At 41.1% G+C, this 19,660-nt stretch overlaps 1 protein-coding gene across 5 annotated transcripts in view; it reads right to left on the reverse strand.

Moving 5' to 3' along the window:
* Positions 1-19,660, reverse strand: part of hemk1 (HemK methyltransferase family member 1) — a 160,771-nt gene that overhangs the window by 41,576 nt on the left and 99,535 nt on the right. For all 5 annotated transcript variants that reach the window (XM_043707652.1, XM_043707653.1, XM_043707648.1 and 2 more), the window contains 2 exons: positions 16,920-17,025; positions 13,933-14,028 (listed from right to left, as the gene is read on the reverse strand). In XM_043707652.1, the coding sequence (XP_043563587.1) occupies positions 13,933-14,028; positions 16,920-17,025 (202 nt within the window). The remainder of the gene's footprint in view (positions 1-13,932; positions 14,029-16,919; positions 17,026-19,660) is intronic.

Below are 19,660 nucleotides of genomic sequence, written 5' to 3' on the forward strand. Positions count from 1 at the left end.
GAAACCAGAGCACCCGGAGGAAACCCACAGATTGACTGATGTCTGAGATGAATGGGTCTTCTCATCAGGAGAGGTAGAGCAATTTGGGCCTTGAAATTTATAAGGATGAGAGGTGATCGCATTGGAGATTCTGATGATGACTTACCAGAGTGAATGCTGAATGTTTCCCATCATAGAGAATTAGGGGGCACAGCTTAAAACTAAGACATCTCACATTTAAGATGGAGATGAGGAGGACTTTCTTTTCTCAGAAGGATCATTACTGTTTGGAATTATTTTTCTCGGAGAGGAAACTGACAGATATTTGGCCGAGAACTGCTCAAGGGCTGTAGGGCTCAAGGAAGAACACACATAGGAACTCACCAATAAATTTCTTATGATAAATCCGCTGTTGAACGGCAGTCTTTGAAATACCATGGTGAGACTGATTTGATTTATATTTCTATATTGGTTGAGTTAAGGAGGGAAGGGCTAGAGAGGTTTGTTAATGTGTGCATTTTTAATGAGGGTTTGGAGTAAAGCTTGAGGTGGAGAATGTAGTCTTCAGTTTTAGAAACAAAGATAGGAGAAAAAATACCATTGTTGCCGAGTGACTGGAATCCAGATTTACAGAAAGACACAGCCATATAACTTGTCAGTTCAGTCAGAGTGAAAAGACACTGCTAGTTTTACAGTTTCCAAAAATTCAAGGTTGTGGAAAAAGTTCTGAGTGAGGAGAAAACTCCAGAAACAGTAAATTGCTAAACAGTGAAGGGTGTGGAAAACACAAATGCCTGCTCTGAAAGGATTAGGAGCCAGTACAAAAACAACTCCAGAAAACAATTCCAGCTGTACGAAGTGCACTCGGAATTTTAAAGTGGAGACAGGATTGGAAATTGAGGTCTCTTGAAAACTTATTTTTTCTAATATTTCCAGTGTAGCATGAGGCCTCATATAATGGTTACAATAACAATTACTTCCTTTCGCAAACATAAATAGTTTATAATAAGTAAGAATAATAGAAAGGTGTCAATAAAGAGAGCTAAGGCCACGTTGTTCCATAGCTGACGTCAAAGACTTATCTGGTACATATATCCCATGTAGCGTTTAGGAAAATAAACACTTTGTTCCCAAAAAAAAAAGAAAACTAACCTTTCAATGAAGGTGGACAAAAGGACAACAGTGACTGGGATGTCATAAGTAATTGTCCTGTCACAGGTAGTACATTTGTTTTGTCAAACTAAGCTATTGCATCTAAATTGTTGCTTCTTAACAAACTTAATAAACTATCTGAAAACTTCTTTCCTATAGGCTGACTGTCTACATTAGGTAACTGTGGTCCCAAAGCACCAAAATCCAACAAGGGTTCAGTAAACTTCACAGAAGTCGAATATTGTAAGGTTATTATTTAGGCAAAAGGGTTAAATCTTTATTTCTGATGATTTGTAAAAAGACTGTTTTAGATAGTTTTTGCATGTAGTGAAGTAGTTTGCATTTTTTCCCCTTTTGATTGTAATAAACTTTAATGCTCTTTTACTAAATAAAAACTGAAAGAACTGTAGAAGTTGTAAATCAGAGACAAAAATAGAAATAGCTGCAAAAGATTAGCAGGTCTGGCAACATCTGTGGACAGAAGTCAAGTGTTAGCACTTATCAATTTAATTAATAAAATTGGTGTTGCAAGTAAAAGCTGTTCAAGGCAGCTCAAGCATGTGTCATGCTACAAACTATCCCTCAACATCGAATCTATGAAATGTCGAGATTCTGTTTTGGTTGGAATACCTTTTTCTGTAGAATTAGCAAGTCAGATGATTTTGATAAAAAAGCAGAGATAGTAAAAATCTGAAAATACCTTGCAGCCAAATAAATTCTTTTTATAATGAGTTAGGAGCCTGGTAGCTACTTTTCTCAGCAATTCTATTTTAACTTGGATGACTTAATCAATTGAGGAACAAAGTTCTCTCTATCCATGTTACTTCACAACAGTTGCCATTTTTTATTATTAGACAATGGGTGGAAGAGGGTAAGAAAAGTATAAAGTCCAAGTTCAAAAACTCAAATCAAAGCTAAAAGCATAAAACTTATTGACTTTTCATTTTTATTTGTTTCTTTTTAAGAAGATTTCTTCTCCTTATCGACCCTGGATCTTGCTACAGCATTGATTATCTCTAGCTGAGCTAGTGGCTGGCCCAAGTGCAGGTTTCAGGAAATGCACCTTCAGAAAGGTTCCAGATCTGAAGCTTCTATCACCAACTGCACAAAAGCATGGGCTCCTGTTGGAAAATCTCAAGCTAGTTGCACAGTCAATTTTGGACATGTGGTGGTGTCTTTGCTTATAAAACAGAGTCACACTATTCTGTGGCACCCCTTAAATCATCATTTGAAATACAAAATATTCACAAGTTTATCTTGGGACAGCTTTAAGCATGTCTGTGTGAGCAGAATTTCATATCAATCCCATCTTTTTTCTTCTATAATCACTCTGGGATGTGGGTGTTGCTTACTAGACCAACATTTATTGCCCTTTCCTAGTTGCCCTTGAGAAGGTGGTGGGAGTTGCCTTCTTGAAGCGACGCAGCCCATGTGGAAATTGAAATGACTCCACAGAGGCAAGTATCCCATCACCAAGTCACCCATCATTGACTCCTGGAGAGTCCTTGATGCTGATTCAGCTCTCAGAATGAACAGAACCTTGGATACTCCTGTTTATGTCTATGAGCCACAGCTCCCTGATTGGACCAGATTAACAGCCATAATCAGGGAACTCATACTTATGAGATCCACCTGATTGACCTTGTTACAATCACTATATCCCTCCCCCTCTGAATCTGAGGATATGGGGCAATTTTTTTTTGTAGGTCCTCCTGGGTCATATCAGCACCAGTTCAGGTTCCCCCAATTCCACCTCTGATATGGGTGATGTGTAACGCACAATAATTCTCCTCTTGCACCCGGATTGTTTTGGAAGATATTCATTCTCTTCTTCAGGCAGTGAGGCAGCAACATCTGCCGTGTCTGTCTCACATTGTGAGGTATTTTCAATGTTTGATGGAGAAATAGAATCCAAGGGTTCCAGAACAGTTGGAAAGGCCGTTGAGAGACTGGGCATGTTTTGCTCCTGCACTGTTTGTGAGTTTGCAGCTTTTATATGGTCAACGTGCTTGTTCAGTTCCATCACATCAACCTGAACTTTATATGTAATTGAAATTGACCTTGTGTTGACCAAGCCCCTTAGCCATGCTGGGCCATTCCCATGGTTCCTACACCAAATTTTTTTCTCCGAAATAAACTGCCTCTCTCGCTTAGCGATTCTTGTGTCCAGCATTAGCATTCCTGATGCTGTTTCACCCTTCCCCTAGGTCTGGGAAGATCAGACTTAATCTAGTGCAGAGTCTTCTCCCCATTAGCGACTCTGCTGGTGCTATCAATGTAGTTGCATGAGGGCTGGTCCTGTAAACAAACAGGAACCGGGACAGTTTGGTATCTAGTGCAGCCGTAGGCTGTTTCTTTAAGCTTGCCTTCGAAGTTTGGACTGCTCTTCCTGTCAGATGAATGGATGATATGGAGCTGTCCTTATATGCTGAATGCCATTCGACTCTCAGAAATACTCAAGCTTTGTGCAGGTAAACACTGATCCATCATCTGTAACCAACACTTCCGCGAGTCTGTGTACTGTAAAAGACGCGTGCAGATTTTCTGTCGTCATCCCTGAGTTTGACAAATGAACTCCAGCCACTTTGAGAGGGCATCCACAATGATGAAAAGCATCGAGTCCTTGAAAGGACCTGCATAGCTGACATGTAACTGAGTCCAGGGTTTCCCAGCCATTCCCAAGAATGTGGGGGAGCTGCTGGCATTAGTTTTTGTCCTTGTTGGCACTCTGGGCACTGCCCCACCAACAGGGCTATGTCTGCATCCAATCCTGGCCTACCAATATGTTCTCACCAATATCTTCATTTTGAAGAGCCCTGGATGATGCTGGTGGAGTTCAGCCAGTATTTGGCTTCAACTTTTGCTCGGGACAATCACTCTTGCTCCCCATAATAAAGTCGTCCTCTATTGTGATCTTGTCTCTTTGGATCCAAATATGTTTCAAATCTTGGTCATGATGGCCCTTTGGTTTCAGAAGTCCTATTGGGTTTCAGCTAACAGGCGCTTTTGCATGGTTACACTATTAATTCCACATAGCAGATGGTCTCTCAGCATCTCAATAACAGTTAAACTAAAGTCACATGCCTCTGCTAGTCATTTTAGCCTAGTCAGAAATTCTGATATGGTTCTTGAATTGCTGAGTAAAACTAATAGCATTTCAGAATTGGACCAGATTAACAGCTCCAATCTGGGAACTCATATTCTATGGGGTCCACCTGGCTGACCTCGCGACAATCACTATTGGACCACAGTTTCCTATCTGGCAGGGTACTAGTTTTAAAAATGGTTTTAAGATATTCCCTGGTACTGGCTTTTTAAACAAAGTGTTGGTTCCCTGTCTTACATGATGTCAAATTTTGTTTGCTATTGTGCTTGTAAAATGTCACATATTGTTTTCTACATTAAAGATATTATATAAAGGCAATTTGCTGCTGTTCACTTTCCTCTTTGCTACTTTTGTGAAATTTTATCTCCTTCATTGGAAATGATGCTTTTTGTGTCCAGGTTTACTGAGCAACAATTCAACTGAAAGATTAATGACAATAAAGCTTTCGAGCAATTTTCTTTAGCAAGTTGCATCTACCAGAGGCAACTGGAACAGGATCAACAACGTCAGACCCAAGAAAAATATAATTGCTGCTATTTCAGGAATATATTCTCATTTCCCTGCACAACCAGCATGTCAAAAATCAGCACATTCTGTAACTATCAGATGTTTATTTTTAAAAAATGTTTAACGACCATTGAGTACTTAGACTTCCTAGTAAATATCAAGCTATTAAAAATTATTGTTCTTGTAAAATAAAATGATGATCCCCAGTTGGCAACAGTTGGTAGTGCGCTTTATTTACTTAAATGAAGTGCTAAACTTTTCACCTTCCTTTACTTGTGCTGTGTAATATGTACTGCAAATACATGAAGTAAATAGAGAGATATCAGTGAAAGAAAACAATGGTTTTCATGTCTGCTGATTTCCAACAATACTGTTGAAGCAGATTCTACACTGGACTTTGGGAATCAGGGGGAGGGTAGGCAGGAGCAGAGAGACAGGGAGTTGAATACAAAGAAAAGCAAGGCTTGTCAATAGCTTCTCCCATTCTGAAATCACACATGACCCAAAATGAAGTCATTGCATTAACTGTTGTATTTTCTTGAATTAGTGCACACTTACTAATCTCTTAAAAGGGAAATACAATCCTAGGAGAGAGTGCAAGATCTCCAAAATACTGATCTTTTAGATTTCACTCTGTCCCTCGACCTAAAATCAAAGCACCAAAATTCCTGCTTTAGTTATGCACATGGCAAATGGCTCCCTGGATGAAATTCTGGCAGCCAGCTGACTCTCTGGTTAGAACTCATCGTGTGCCCATAAAGAGCTGTGACTAGTTGGGCTGCTATCCCTTACTGGCCCAGGCAAAGAGCCCAAGACATTTGAAAAAAAGGTTAGACCTTTCTGTTCTGGCAGATGGATGGTGTTGTCTGGAAGTGGGTTCTCAGTAAAACAGATGGATAGGGAGGAAGGTGAGGTTGCGATCTTCCAGGCAGTTGCCCCCAGTAAGGAGCAAATGGTACCCTCCAATGATATCATTCCCCATGTCCTTCCTGCTAATTTTGACGCTTTGGAAAAAAATGGGCCTCCTGCTCGCACCCATTTGCCCAACCCAACCTTATTATTTTAAGGACCAATTATTTATTTTCATATGATGGGTGATCTGCTAAATGTTTTGGCTTTCTATCCTCTCTATTACAGAGTGAACTCGTGATTATGTGTGAGCTGGGCGTCCTCCCTAATTACTTGCCCCTCTACTAAAACAAACTCGGTGGCACCTCATAATATCCAAGCCCCTAACCGGGATTTGAACCGAGAGCTTATGACATAGAGGCAGGGGCTCTATCCACTAGATCTGCCCATCATCTTGAACACTGGGTTTAGAATTTAAACATCAGTTTCCTCAGGAGTAGGCACAAGGAAATAGCTCATATTAGTTGAAGTATATTACAGACCAAAAAGAAAATTCAGGATAAAGTCTGAAGCCAAATGAGAGTTTGTATGAGTTCTGACCAAAGAAGAAAGAAAAACAGAAAATGTTAAAACACTCAGAAGGTGTAGAGGAAGTTAAAAAGTTTGACTATTTCCAGAACTGATTTTGAGCTGCATGAAATCAATCAATGTTTTTCTTTTACATGCAGATAATGTTTGACTTGCTTGACTTTCCATCACTGCCTGCGTTTACTTCCAATTTCTAGAAGCTGCATTACTTTGCCTTTATATGAAAGAGGTTTAGGATAGGAATATATTTGAAGCATAGTACAAGTTGTGGAATACCTTTCCACTCAAAAATGCATGTATTTCTCTGTTTCAACACTGGACTAGCCCATTTGATCTGGCTCTGGATCATGCAATAGAGCAAACAGGTCAACCCCAATGCACATGATTTGGCAAAAACTGTGGCCACATGACGTTTAGGTTCAATGTAAAAAAAGATGAAACAGAGTAGTACAGGTTAAGGGTAGCTTATAAATCAAAGAAACAGCAAATTACAAAGAGATAAAAAAAGGGACCACACCCTAATTAAAGGAAAGCTGAAATAAATTGTAGCTAAACACACAATGGAAGCATATCAGACGTCATCAGCTCAGGTTAAGGTGCATGGTAGGGATGGAAGAGGATGGAGAATGGTTGGGAGGAGGCATGCCTGCTGACTAGCACAGGGTAGCAAGACAATGGTGGAGCCTGTTCCTCCAGCGTCCACAGTACGTTGTGTAAACAAACTACTCATTGTTGGGCGGCAGCTGGTATCCCCCCCTAACAATGACATACCCAGCCATGATCCATGTTGTCGAGGGATCATACAACAGCTGAGGGGCCCCTTAATAACACGTGCACAAGTCCTAACATCTGTCTAAGGCAACTGTGTGGTATGCATGAAAATGATCTGAAATCGATACCAAACAGGATTTCCCATTCCAGGTTGGAACCCTAACTTTGGATCAAATGCAGATCTTCAACTTGCACTGTGTTAGGAGCAATCACTTGATTTTCATTTTGGCTGAACTGGAGGCTAGTGACCAGAAGTGGAAGTTACTTGGTGGGGTATCACTCCTAGCTGTCTTGCAAATACAGCACAAAAGGAATTCCAGGGAAAGGAGGATGGAACATGGGATCTTAGGTAAACTGACAGGAAATTCCCCTACTTAAAATTATTGAATATGTGGTGACTCTGGGTCCATTATCAGGGGTAGGGAGGTGTTTGGAGAGGGTCCCTATTGTTTGAATTACAGATCAGTAATGCTCCCTAGCCCTGGGAAGCACAGGCACATTTCAGCTGCTGTGTGGAACTCGCTTACTGGCTGGATAACAGCTTGAGTTCTCAGCTACATTGGGCTCTGCAAATCTTGTGCCTCTGGTGACAGACGTGTTCCAGCTGGCCAGTGTTGGAAGGTTTGAGCTAGAGGGAGAGGCTGAATAGGCTGGGGCCGTTTTCCCTGGAGCCTCGGAGGCTGAGGGATGACTTTATAGAGGTTTACAAAATCATTAGATTCCCTACAGTGTGGAAACAGGCCCTTCAGGCCAACCAGTTCACACCGACCCTCTGAAGAGTAACCCACCTAGACCCATTTCCCTTTGACTAATGCACCTAACACTATGAGCAATTTAGCATGGCCAATTCACCTGACCTGCACATCTTTGGAGTGTGGGAGGAAACCGGATCATCCGGAGGAAACCCAGGCAGACACAGGGAGAATGTGCAAACTCCACACAGGCTGGACTCGAACCGGGGACACTGGCACTGTGAGGCAGCAGTGCTAACCACTGAGCCACCGTGCCGCCCCCACAACGGGAAGAATTGGATAGCTTTTTTTTAAGTGAGGCTGTAGGGCAATAATTGCAGAAAATTACAGACTGATCAACCTGACCTCGGTCATGGGTAAGATCCTGGAACCCATTGTGAAGGATGAGATTTCTGAATACTTGAAAGTGTATGGTGAAATAGGGCAAAGTCAGCATGGTTTCAGCAAGGGATATCATGCCTGATAAACCTGCTAGAATTCTTTGAGGACGTAATGAGCAGGTTATACCAAGGAGAGCCAATGGATGTTATCTACCTGGACTTCCAGAAGGCTTTTGACAAGGTGCTGCACAGGAGGCTACTGAGTAAGATAAGGGCCCATGGTGTTAAAGGCAAGCTGCTAGCATGATAGAAGCTTGGCTGTCTGGCAAAAAGCAGGGACTGGAGATAAAAGGGTCTTTCTCAGGATGGCAGCTGGTGTTCCGCAAAGCTCAGTATTGGGACCACAACTTTTCACTTTATATAATAATGATCAAGATAAAGGAACCAAGGGCATTCGACTAAGTTTGCAGACAATACATAGATAGGCAGAGGGACAGGTAACATTGAGGAGGCAGGGAGGCTGCAGAAGGATTTGGATAGGTTAGGAGAATGGGCAAAGAAGTGGCAGATGGAGCACAATGTGGGAAAGTGTGAGGTTATGCAGTTTGGTAGAAGGAATACAGGCATGGATTATTTTCTAAATGGGGAGAAACTTCAGAAGTTTGAAGTGCAAAGATACTTGGGAGTTCTCGTCCAGGATTTTCTGAAGGTAAACTTGCAGGTCAAGTCAGTAGATAGGAAGGCAAATGTAATGATATCATGAGGGACATGGATAAATAAACATTGCCTGGGGTGGGGGAGTCCAGAACTATAGGACATAGGTTTAAGGTGAGAAGGGAAAAATTTAAAGAGGACCTAAGGGGCAACATTTTCAAGCAAAGGGTGGTGTGTGTATGGAATGAGCTGCCAGGGAAGTGGTGGAGGCTGGTACAATTATAACATTTAAAAGGCATCTAGATGGGCATATGAATAGGAAGGGTTTAGAAGGAGATGGGCCAAATACTGGGAAATGGGACTAGGATATCTGGTCATCATGGTCAAGTTGGATCGAAGAGTCTGTTTCTGAGCTATACATCTCTGACTCTATGATACACCTGTAAAACTGAGCATTTCAATGTCAATTATTCACCCTCTATCCCTCAGTCTCCTGGGGATGTTTCTTTTCTCCATGTGATCTATTTCCAGCTTCTTAATTCAGGATTCAGATTTCCTTTCTATTTTATTCCTAGCAAAATAAAACTACTATTAAAAAGAACTCCGGCTGCCTATAACTCTGTCCCTGTAGTAATCTCCAGCGCCACCCAATGGAAAGATAAATTAACATCACTATTTGCCACTAGAAACTCTTAGCAGTCATACAGTAAAACAGCCTTGATTCTCTATTGTCACAATTTTTCAAAATAGATTTTAAGAATCCTCTTAAAAACACAGGACACATGAACAATTATTGTATGGAAGTAGATCCTGACTTTGTTACTCTAGTAACAAAGGAGAGGTAAGAGCAAATTGGCAAGTTGTTTTAGATAGAATCAAGCAGCATATGAGGAGGTTATTTCTTCTGATGCAAGGAAATGTGGTCATCAATTTGCATACAGCAAGCTCACAAAGAAAACAATGAGATGGTTAGCACATTTTAATTCTGTTGTCTCAGGGAAACATATAATCTTTCCTACTCCATTCGTAACAAATGCTGAAAGAAGTGTAGAAGTATTAAAAAAGCAGCCTCATGTGATGCTGAAACATGTTCACCCAGTTGAGTAATTCCACTGCGCTGAACAGTTGGTTGACTAAATGGTAACATTCTAGCCTTTTAGTTAGACATTATGGTTGATCCCCAACTTAAACAACACATCACAGCTTTGCGGCATAAGGAGTGAGATGAGATACCATGGTATATGATTTGAAACATGCATTTTAACAGGTGGCTGGGAGAAGCCACAACATAATTTGGAAAAATACACTTTCAAGTAACTATATTTATATTAGTTGCTACATTTTAGTGCACAACAATACAGTTGGCTGTCCAGAGCTTTTTCCATTCTAAAGCATGATACTAACATAGGAGTTGACTCCCAGTCCATGCTGATCACAGCACAATGGCTGTAGACATGTCAAAATGGGCCTCAGTGGAAAATTAGGTCACGTGCCTTGCCGCTGGGTACTACTCAATGAACCCTACCGGCTTTCTCTTACTGATGCTTCAGGCCTCAAACCAGCAATTATGCAGAGAAACTTAGACTTATGTCCAAGTGGAGTAGTGGACAAGCAGGAGGCTGGAAGAACACAGCAAGACAGGCAACTTCAGGAGGTGGAGAGGTCTGACATTTTGGGTATAACCTTTCTTCAGGACTGGGGGTGGGGTAGGGTGAGCTGCAGATAAAGAGAAGGGAGGTAAGGGTTATGAGTGGGAGAGGAGCAGAGTGGTGAAGTGGTGATAGGTGAATCCAGGTGGTAGGTATACGACCTTGTAGGTTGATAGGAGGAATGAATCTGGTTGATAGCTAGAAGGAGGGATCAGTTCGAGAGATGGAAAAGAGGAGGCGGGAGTTGGAAAGGGAGCCAAGGGATGGGTGGGAGGGTTATTTGAAATTGAGGAAGTCAATGTTGAGTCCTCTGGGGCTGTAGGCTGCCCAGGTGGAAAATGAGATGCTGGTAGTGACCTTAAAGTAGTGTGGTTAAGTGAAAATCTTGGTTTAGATTGTTACCCTTGATGCAAAGTTACTTAAGCAGGGATAAATGAATTGGGAAGCAGTAAACATTAACTAAAAAAGAGAAAATGACTGACAGTCTGACTGTTAGACCAACAGAGAAAAACTGATTTAAAGAACGAAAGGCTTGTATTTACATAATCCCTTTCATGGCTGCAGGACACCCTAAAGCACATTAGTGTCAATTAAATACTTTTGTAGTTGCTTTTGATGTAAGCCATGTCTGAAGCTCTTAATATGTTCAATGCGCTGATATTTCCTCCCAGTTCATCATCACATTATTATCTGTGAATCCTTCTGTGTATATATATCTTGGAAAAATATACACTAGTAATTGCAACCTCTGCCCTGATATTGTAAAAGAAGCTATTCAAATACAAATGTTTCAGTTTCTCATATTATTGCTTCTCAATCCTGGTTTTTCCCACACCTGAATATTTGTCAATATATTTGGCAAGATAAAAGGCTATTGTTCAAAAGTACTTCCTCTCCACACATAAAGTGCCTCCTGTAGCTATATAATGTATCATCATGCTCATAATTAGTAAGGGGATGGGAAAAAAAAACGTTTTCTCTGTAAAAGTCTCTGTAATAAAAATGAACAGTTATATTTTTGGCAGTGCAGCCTCCCAAATGATTAACGAGAACTGAGTGAATCTGTTTCTAAAAAGGCCTTGTACATTCTACCCACGTAGATCAATTCTATTTACGTTGAGCTTGGTCGTGCTGACAGGAACGTGCTGTACAGTCTGAGCTTATCTGGATTGTTATCTACACTTCCCAGTAAGAGAAGAAAAAACATCTGCTACAGGAACAGTCCTCTGGCACTGATCAAATAATGAGAGAAAACCTAATGCATTCCATTAATTTCTGAGCCAATCAACAACATAAGCCAATTCAATCATACAATTTTGTTGCCGAACAAAGTCTGTCATTTTAATATTAAAGAAGGTTTAGGTCAGAAATCCTTGCACAATCCTTGCTCATTTCCTGATCTGATTCCTGCTGCTAATCAGATAGGCTGAATAGAAACCTGGTGCTTTGCTGTGACAAAGACAGATCAGACAGTAGGCCAACATATAGGTGAAAAGCAAGAGCTCCAAATATTGGACACAACAAAATGGAAGGAAAGATAGGTACTGATGAACAATTTATTGATCCAAAATATTTTTTAATTCCACAGATGCTGTCCGACCTGCTGCCTATTTCCAGCACTTTTTGTATACATTTTATTAGTGATGATAAAATAAACTCAAAGTGTGGTGAGCATGTGAAAATCACTACCACAGTGAGTGGCCAAAGCAAATAGTATCTCAACTCGTTCAAGGGGAAATTTGCATAGAGCATTAACAATAGCATTGTGGTGTGTATCTGTGCGATAAAGTCAATGCAAGGCTATATGAGATTAGCATAAGATGCTGGGTACAGATCTTTACACATGAAACATTCTGTGAATTTCAAAAGATTACAATTAGATTTTTCTGAGGTTAATAGCTGTTACAGGGAAATCCCATAATGGGATAAAGAAAGTATTGTTCTATACATTTTATGGACTCTGATTGTTGCCCATGGCCCTCTGTTCAGATGCAGGTGTTGGGTAGGAAGGTTTGAGCAACTGCCCAAAGTCAACTCCAGCCCTATTACAAGCAAATTTCAGTTTATGTGCAATTGTAGCATTTACTACTGTCTCCCAGGATCTCAAAGCTGAGCAGCATGCAGCAAGGAATGTTGCTGAACAAAGAGACCTTGGAGTGCAGGTCCATAGCTCCTTGAAATTGGAGTCGCATGTATATAGGATAGTGAAGAAGGCGTTTGATATGCTTTCTTTTATTGGTCAGAGTATTGAGTACAGGAGTTGGGAGGTCATGTTGCGGCTGTACAGGACATTGGTTAGGCCACTGTTGGAATATTGCGTGCAATTCTGGTCTCCTTTCTATCAGAAAGATGTTGCGAAACTTGAAAGGGTTCAGAAAAGATTTACAAGGATGTTGCCAGGGTTGGAGGACTTGAGCTACAGGGAGAGGCTAAACAGGCTGGGGCTGTTTTCCCTGGAGTGTCAGAGGCTGAGGGGTGACCTTATATAGGTTTACAAAATTATAAGGAGCATGGATTGGGTAAATAGGCAAAATCTTTTCTCTGGGGTTGGGGAGTCCAGAACTAGAGGGCATAGGTTTAGGGTGAGAGGGGAAAGATATAAAAGAGACCTAAGGAGCAACCTTTTCACACAGATGGTGGTACGGGTATGGAATGAACTGCCTGAGGATGTGGTGGAGGCTGATACAATTGCAACATTTAAGAGGCATTTGGATGGGTAGATGAATAGGAAGGGTTTGGAGGGATATGGGCCGGGTGCTGGCAGGTGGGACTAGATTGGGTTAGGATACCTGGTCGGCATGGACGGGTTGGATCGAAGCGTCTGTTTCCATGCTGTTCACCTCTATGACTCTAAATTGAAGAAGTTCTTTTCATTTGTCAAAACGTGTTGTTCAAAATGTCAATTGGTGTATTTAATGAGCCTGATGACTGCATGCATCTTAATGTATCTACACTGAACAAACTTTCAGATGTTAGATAGCTTTTCTCAGTAAGGACGTTTTATGATCCTTATAATTATACTTTTTAATCTCTAAAAAGTTGTAGAATGAGATTAGGATATGAAAATAATGATTCTTTTGTAATACTCTGGATTAAGGTCATAGGAACATGTCACCTCCAAGTCATATGCCACCCTTTCACTGTTGCCAGATCAATATCAGAGATACACATCCAAACTGCACTAGTGATGACGCAATTTGGAGATGGCTGTGTTCCCAATGGTACTGCAGTCTATGTCTTGCTCGCTGCCAGAGGTTGCAGGGAGTTATACTGCTGATAGCCAGTTAGGGATGAATCAAACTGGACTCAGTTTTGCCTCAATTTGGATTTATTCACAAAATGAAATGTTATGAGTACATCCCTCTGAACTCAAATGTGCCACAGTGTGTGTAAGTATCTCAAGTGACACCCTGATCAATGCCCTCCACCTGCTTATAGTTAACTATAATTAACACGGGGAAGCAGGTGGCCATTTAACCATGGTGAGTAAATCGTGTACATGTTGTGCCAAGTTGGTCATTTCATTAAATTAACATTGAAATAAGTGTCAGTCGTATGTTCCTAAATTCATACTAAAATGTAAAATGATAATAATCCACACTTACCCATGATCCTTAAGAACAGTAGGCGCAAGCTGCAGTATAGCCCTGATGACTTTCAATCCATCTGCACCACCATCTAAGGCATCATAGTCTTCATACCTGCAAGTATTCAGGTAAAGAAGCTGCTTTAACAAACTCCTGGATATTCCCCTTATAATTTCATTGACTCTCTTCTTACTGTGAACAACATCATGCTAATTTTCTCACTAACTTTCTTAAGTGCCTGGTGCTCTCAGCAATTTCTTGGTTAGAGTCACAGAAATGTACAGCGCGGAAGCAGATTCTTTGGTCCAACTTGTTCATACTGACCAGATATTCTACATTAATCTCTTCCCATTTGCCAGCATTTGGCCCACATCCCCCAATATTCTTCCTATTCATCTAACCATCCAAATGCCTCTTAAATGTTGCAATTGTATCAGCCTCCACCTCATCCTCTGGCAGTTCACTCCATACCCGTACCACCCTCTGTGTGAAAAAGTTGCCCATTAGGTCCCTTTTTTCCCCTCTCACCTTAAACCTGTGCCTCTAGTTCTGAACTCCCTCACCCTGGGGAAAAAAGACCTTGACTATTCACTCTATCCATAAACTTCTGTAAGGTCACCCCTCAGCCTCCAACACCCCAGGGAAAACAGCCCCAGCCTATCCAGGCTCTCCCTATAGCTCAAATCCTCCAATCCCGGCAACAAACTTGTACTTCTTTTCTGAATGCTTTCAGGTTTCACAATATTTTTCTTATATCAGGCAGACCAGAGTTGAACGCAGTATTCCAAAAGTGGCCTAACCAATGTCCTGTACAGCCGCAACATGACCACCCAACTCCTATACCATGTCTATTCGTGACTTTGATTTCAAGAAACTATGAACCTGCACCCCAAGATCTCTTTGTTCAGCAACACTCCCTAGGACCTTACCATTAAATGTATAAGTCCTTCCCTGATTTGCCTTTCCAAAATGAAGCACTTTAGATTTATCTAAATTGAACTTCATCTGTCACTCCTCTGCCCATTTGCCTATCTGATCAGGGTCCTGTTGTATTCTGAGGAAACCTTCTTCGCTGCACACTACACCTCCAATTTTGGTGTGATCTGGAAACTTACTAACCACATTTCCTAAATTCACATCCAAATTATTCATATAAATGACAAAAAGCAGTGGACCCAGCACTGATCCTTACACCACATGCCTCCAGTCCAAAAAGCAATCCTCCACCACCATCCTCTGTCTCCTACCTTCGAGTCAATTTTGTATCCAAAAAGCTAGTTTCCTGTATTCCATGTGATCTAACCTTGCTAACCAGTCTACCATGTGGAACCTTGCCAAACACCTGACTGAAGTCCACATAGACAACGTCCACTGTTCTGCCTTCATCAATCCTCTTCGTCACTTCTTCAACTAACTCAATCAAGTTAGTGAAACATGATTTCCCACGCACAAAGCCATGCTGACTATCCTTAATCAGTCTTTACCTTTCCAAATACAAGCAAATCCTGTCCCTCAGAATCCCCTCCAACAACTTACCCACCACTGGTGTCAGACTCACTGGTCTATAGTTCCCTGGCTTTTCCTTACCACCTTTCTTAAACAATGGCACCACGTTAGTCAACCTCCAGTCTTCTGGCACCTCTTTCCGCAGCTATCAATGATACAAAAATTTCAGCAAGGGGCCCAGCAATCACTTCCCTAGCTTTTCATAAAGTTCTAGGCTACACCTGATCAGGCCAATACACAGAATAATCTATTCATTGGCCTCAAGAAGCTCAGCATCCACAAAGAAGATGAACACAAGCAACTCTGGGGAGGTAACAATTACTCACCTCTCTCAATTTTGAGATGTCAGGCTTCTGTTTATTTTCTGAGTACACAACATCATCATCACATAACATCATCATCAAATAACATTTACATATGGGTAACATCCTGCCTGCAGATCTTGCAGTGCAGTGGGTAGCATCTCTGTCTGTAGACCAGAAGCTCTGGGTTTAGGTTCCATTCTAAGACTTGATGGTCAAGGAAATGACAATGTGGCCAAACAGATTGAGTAACAATCTGCAAATCCTCCCAGCACATATCAATTGCAGGCAGTAAGATTTCTGGTCAGCCATGTGATGGAAATTACACTGCATCCATTACTCTCACTATCCAAAGCTTCAACCTACAATGTGTATGTTACCACAACAATTGAGAATTCAAATCACTAATAGATCAGCCCATGATCTCATTGAATAGCAAAGCAGGCCTGAGTGGGCAAATGACCTACTTCTGCTCCAATTCTATATGTTCCTACATACATATCAACCGTTACCCTCCCACACAAGGGTCTATTATTATAGAATGTCTTATATAATTAGACATTAGCTCATCAATTATAGAATCCCTATAGTATAGATAGCGGCCCATTGAGTCTGCACCGAATCTCTAAAGAACATCCCGTCCACCCCCATCCCCGTAACCCCGCATTTCGCATGGCAAATCCACATCTTTTGACTGTGGGAGGAAATCAGAGCACCTGACAAAACAGTCAGACACACAGAAAGTCACCCAATGTTGGAAGTGAACCTGAGTCCCTGGCACTGTGAGGCAGCACTGCAAAACCAATGCAAAACTGTGCTGCCTGTAGATGTCAGTTTGTTCTAAATGTACCTAATTAGATGGAATTAAGCAAACATCATCCAATTGGGAAAGAAGCTTTTATTGTAGTATATTGGACTGAATTGGAACCCAGATAGATTTTGAGAGGAGTCAAAGAGTGTGGTGCTGGAAAAGCTTATGCTTGAACGATTCTCCTGCTCCTCGGACGCTGCCTGACCGCTGCATTTTTCCAGCACTACACTCTTTAACTGTGATCTGCAGCATCTGCAGTCCTCACTTTCTCCTAGATTTTGAGAGAAAAAGAAGAAACAATTCTGATCCTCATTCCATGGCATGAAAAGAATGGTGCTTCAACGGGGTGTAGAGGTAGTATGGAGAATATGTTTTGTTCAATTTACCTGAGAATGTCAGGGATTAGCCCAGACATATCTTCATGAAACACGTATGGAGGGTTACTGACAATAACATCCACTGATCCACAGATCCGTGCCAGCTTCTGGGAATCTGTGTGATAGAAATTCTGGTCAGGACAGGTTTGACAATGAAACAAGCTTCTATTAATCAAAGAATTTTAGAAAAGCACAGAAATCTTTTCAAGTTGTTGTTTTGGCCTTCCAACCAGTACAAAGATTTGAATAAACTGCATTAAGAAGCCATTCATCCTTCAACTGAATTGCAGCCAAATCCATCCCATTTCATTCACAAGATTGAAGGGGAAAAAAGTAAAATGGTAAACAATATTTTAGTTGGTACGCACCCAGGAGAATGTATATTTAAAGTAAAATTGAAGTTGTCAGTTAGGTGGAATCGTTGATTTGTTTTTAGAAAGGCACAATTTAATGATAAGGATTCTCTCTTGCTCACTGCCTGATTAATTTTCAGGGAAGCACCATTTTGCAGCTGTGTCTCATCCAGCAATGTATTTGAGAACTGGCTGATATAACACTTCTTTTTCTAACATCTTGAAATGCAGCAAAGAGCTTGATACAGTCCATGGTTTTTGTAGTTCAGGGACTGTGTATAAATGCAATATGCTTCCAATCAGTTTGTCAATAACCTTAGAGATAGGTTAGTTCAGTTAGCTTCATGGCTCGTTTACAATACCAGCATAGCTTCAATTCCTGCATCAGCTGAGGTTACCATGAGGAACTCTCCTTCTCAACTTCTTCTGTTGTGTGAAGTGTTGGAACTCTCAGGTTAAACCACCACCAGTCATCTCTCTCTGATGACAAAGTAGTCCTCTAGAACTATGGCAACTTAATTATCTTAGTCACTGAGTGGGAAAATAAGGCAATCTTTAGCTACTGGAGTTGCAAAGTCTGACAGGGGATAAAAATGTCCTTTTGGATAATATCTGACATTGACACAGGCTGAAACAAATTGCTCGCAGATCTTTGGCAACTGTGATTAGCTTCCAATCTCATATTTGATTTATCACCAAGACTGCTTCTTTCCACTTCCACTTTATTATTATCTGTTCTCTGTCTCAACTCAACCAATATTGAAACCTTCAATCGTGCTTCTATTATGTCTAGAATGAACTACTCCAAAGCAATTCTGAATATTTCATCCTCCTTGAGCTAACCCAAAGACCACATGCCATACCTCACCTCAGACAAAGCCCTGATCTTCTGCCACCACTGAGCACATGAACACTGGCTCCTTGTCTAGCAAGTCTCAAGCTACTTTTGCCCCTCCTAACTCTGGAACTCTTCCAATCCCACTATACTTTGGGAAATCTGCATCTATTACCACTTTGCCATCAGTGGTAACTGCCTAAGCTCTAGAACAGTCTTCCTAAATCTCCCTACTTGTCAATCTTCCTATTTGGAACTCATTAAAATCTTGACTAAACTTCACTAAGCAGGAGTATATGTTAGGGTGGGGCCAGAGCAGGGTTGATGTCTGACTATATGCTTGCTTGGTTAGACAATGTGCACTTCATGTAACTTCACAGCACCCAAGCCCATGTAATTTTAACTTGCATGCCTCACTTTGCAGCCCTTCAGGCAGCAGGCCATTTGGCTCCTCAAGTGTGCTCTGCCATTTCACACGATTATGGCTGATCTGATTGCAGCATTAACTTCACTTTCCTGCCTGTCCCTCATTTCTCACAGATCAAAAATGTGTCTAACTCAGCCTCAAATATATTCTATCTTCCACTGCCCAAGGACAAAGAGAATTCCAAACATTAAGAGCCCTCTAAAAGAAGAAATTTCTCCTAATCTTAGTCTTAAATGGGAGATTCTTTATTTTTAAACTGTGTTAGCTCGGTCTAGATTGCCTTATGAGGGGAAACATCCTCTCAATTTTGATCCTACTGAGCCCCTCAGAATCTTGTATGTTTCAATGTTATCATCCTTCATTCTTCTGAACTCCAATGGCCAGCTTTCTCAACTTTTTCTCAACCTTTCACTCCAGGATTGAACTACTTACAAAGAAGGTATATCCCTCTTTAATTAAAGAAATCAAAACTGTATACAGACTTACTGAAGTCCTGTACATTGATAGGAAGAACTCTAGAATTATTTAACCTCATGTCCCTGCCATGAAGGCCAACATTGCACCTGACTTCCTAATTATTTGCAATAGTTCCATGCTTTTTTTTGAAATCATAAGCTTTTGCAGCGCTGCTCCTTCATTAGGTAATTTCAAATAAACCAGTTGGACTATAATCTGGTATCTCGTGACTTCTGACTTTTTCTACAAAAAAAAAGCATGCAACTATAGCAAATAATTGGGAAGTCAGGTGCAATGTTGGCCTTCATGGCAAGGGACACCAAGTTAAATAAGTCGAGAGTTCTTCCTATCAATGTACAGGACTTCAGTAAGTCAGTATACAGTTTTGATCTCTTTAATTAGTGAGGGATATACTTGCTTTGCAAGCAGTTAAATCCTGGAGTGAAAGGTTGAAATCACAAGCTTTTGCAGTGCTGCTCCTTTATTAGGGGAGAAAGTGAGGTCTGCAGATGCTGGAGATCAAAGTTGAAACTTTATTGCTGGAACAGCACAGCAGGTCAGGCAGCATCCAGGGAACAGGAGGTTCAGACGTTTCGGGCACAGGCCCTTCTTCAGGAATGAGCAGAGAGTGTTCAGCAGGAGAAGATAAAAGGTAGGGAGGAGGGACTGGGAGGAGGGG

This window comes from Chiloscyllium plagiosum, chromosome 18 (assembly GCF_004010195.1).
Source record: "Chiloscyllium plagiosum isolate BGI_BamShark_2017 chromosome 18, ASM401019v2, whole genome shotgun sequence".
NCBI lineage: Eukaryota > Metazoa > Chordata > Chondrichthyes > Orectolobiformes > Hemiscylliidae > Chiloscyllium > Chiloscyllium plagiosum.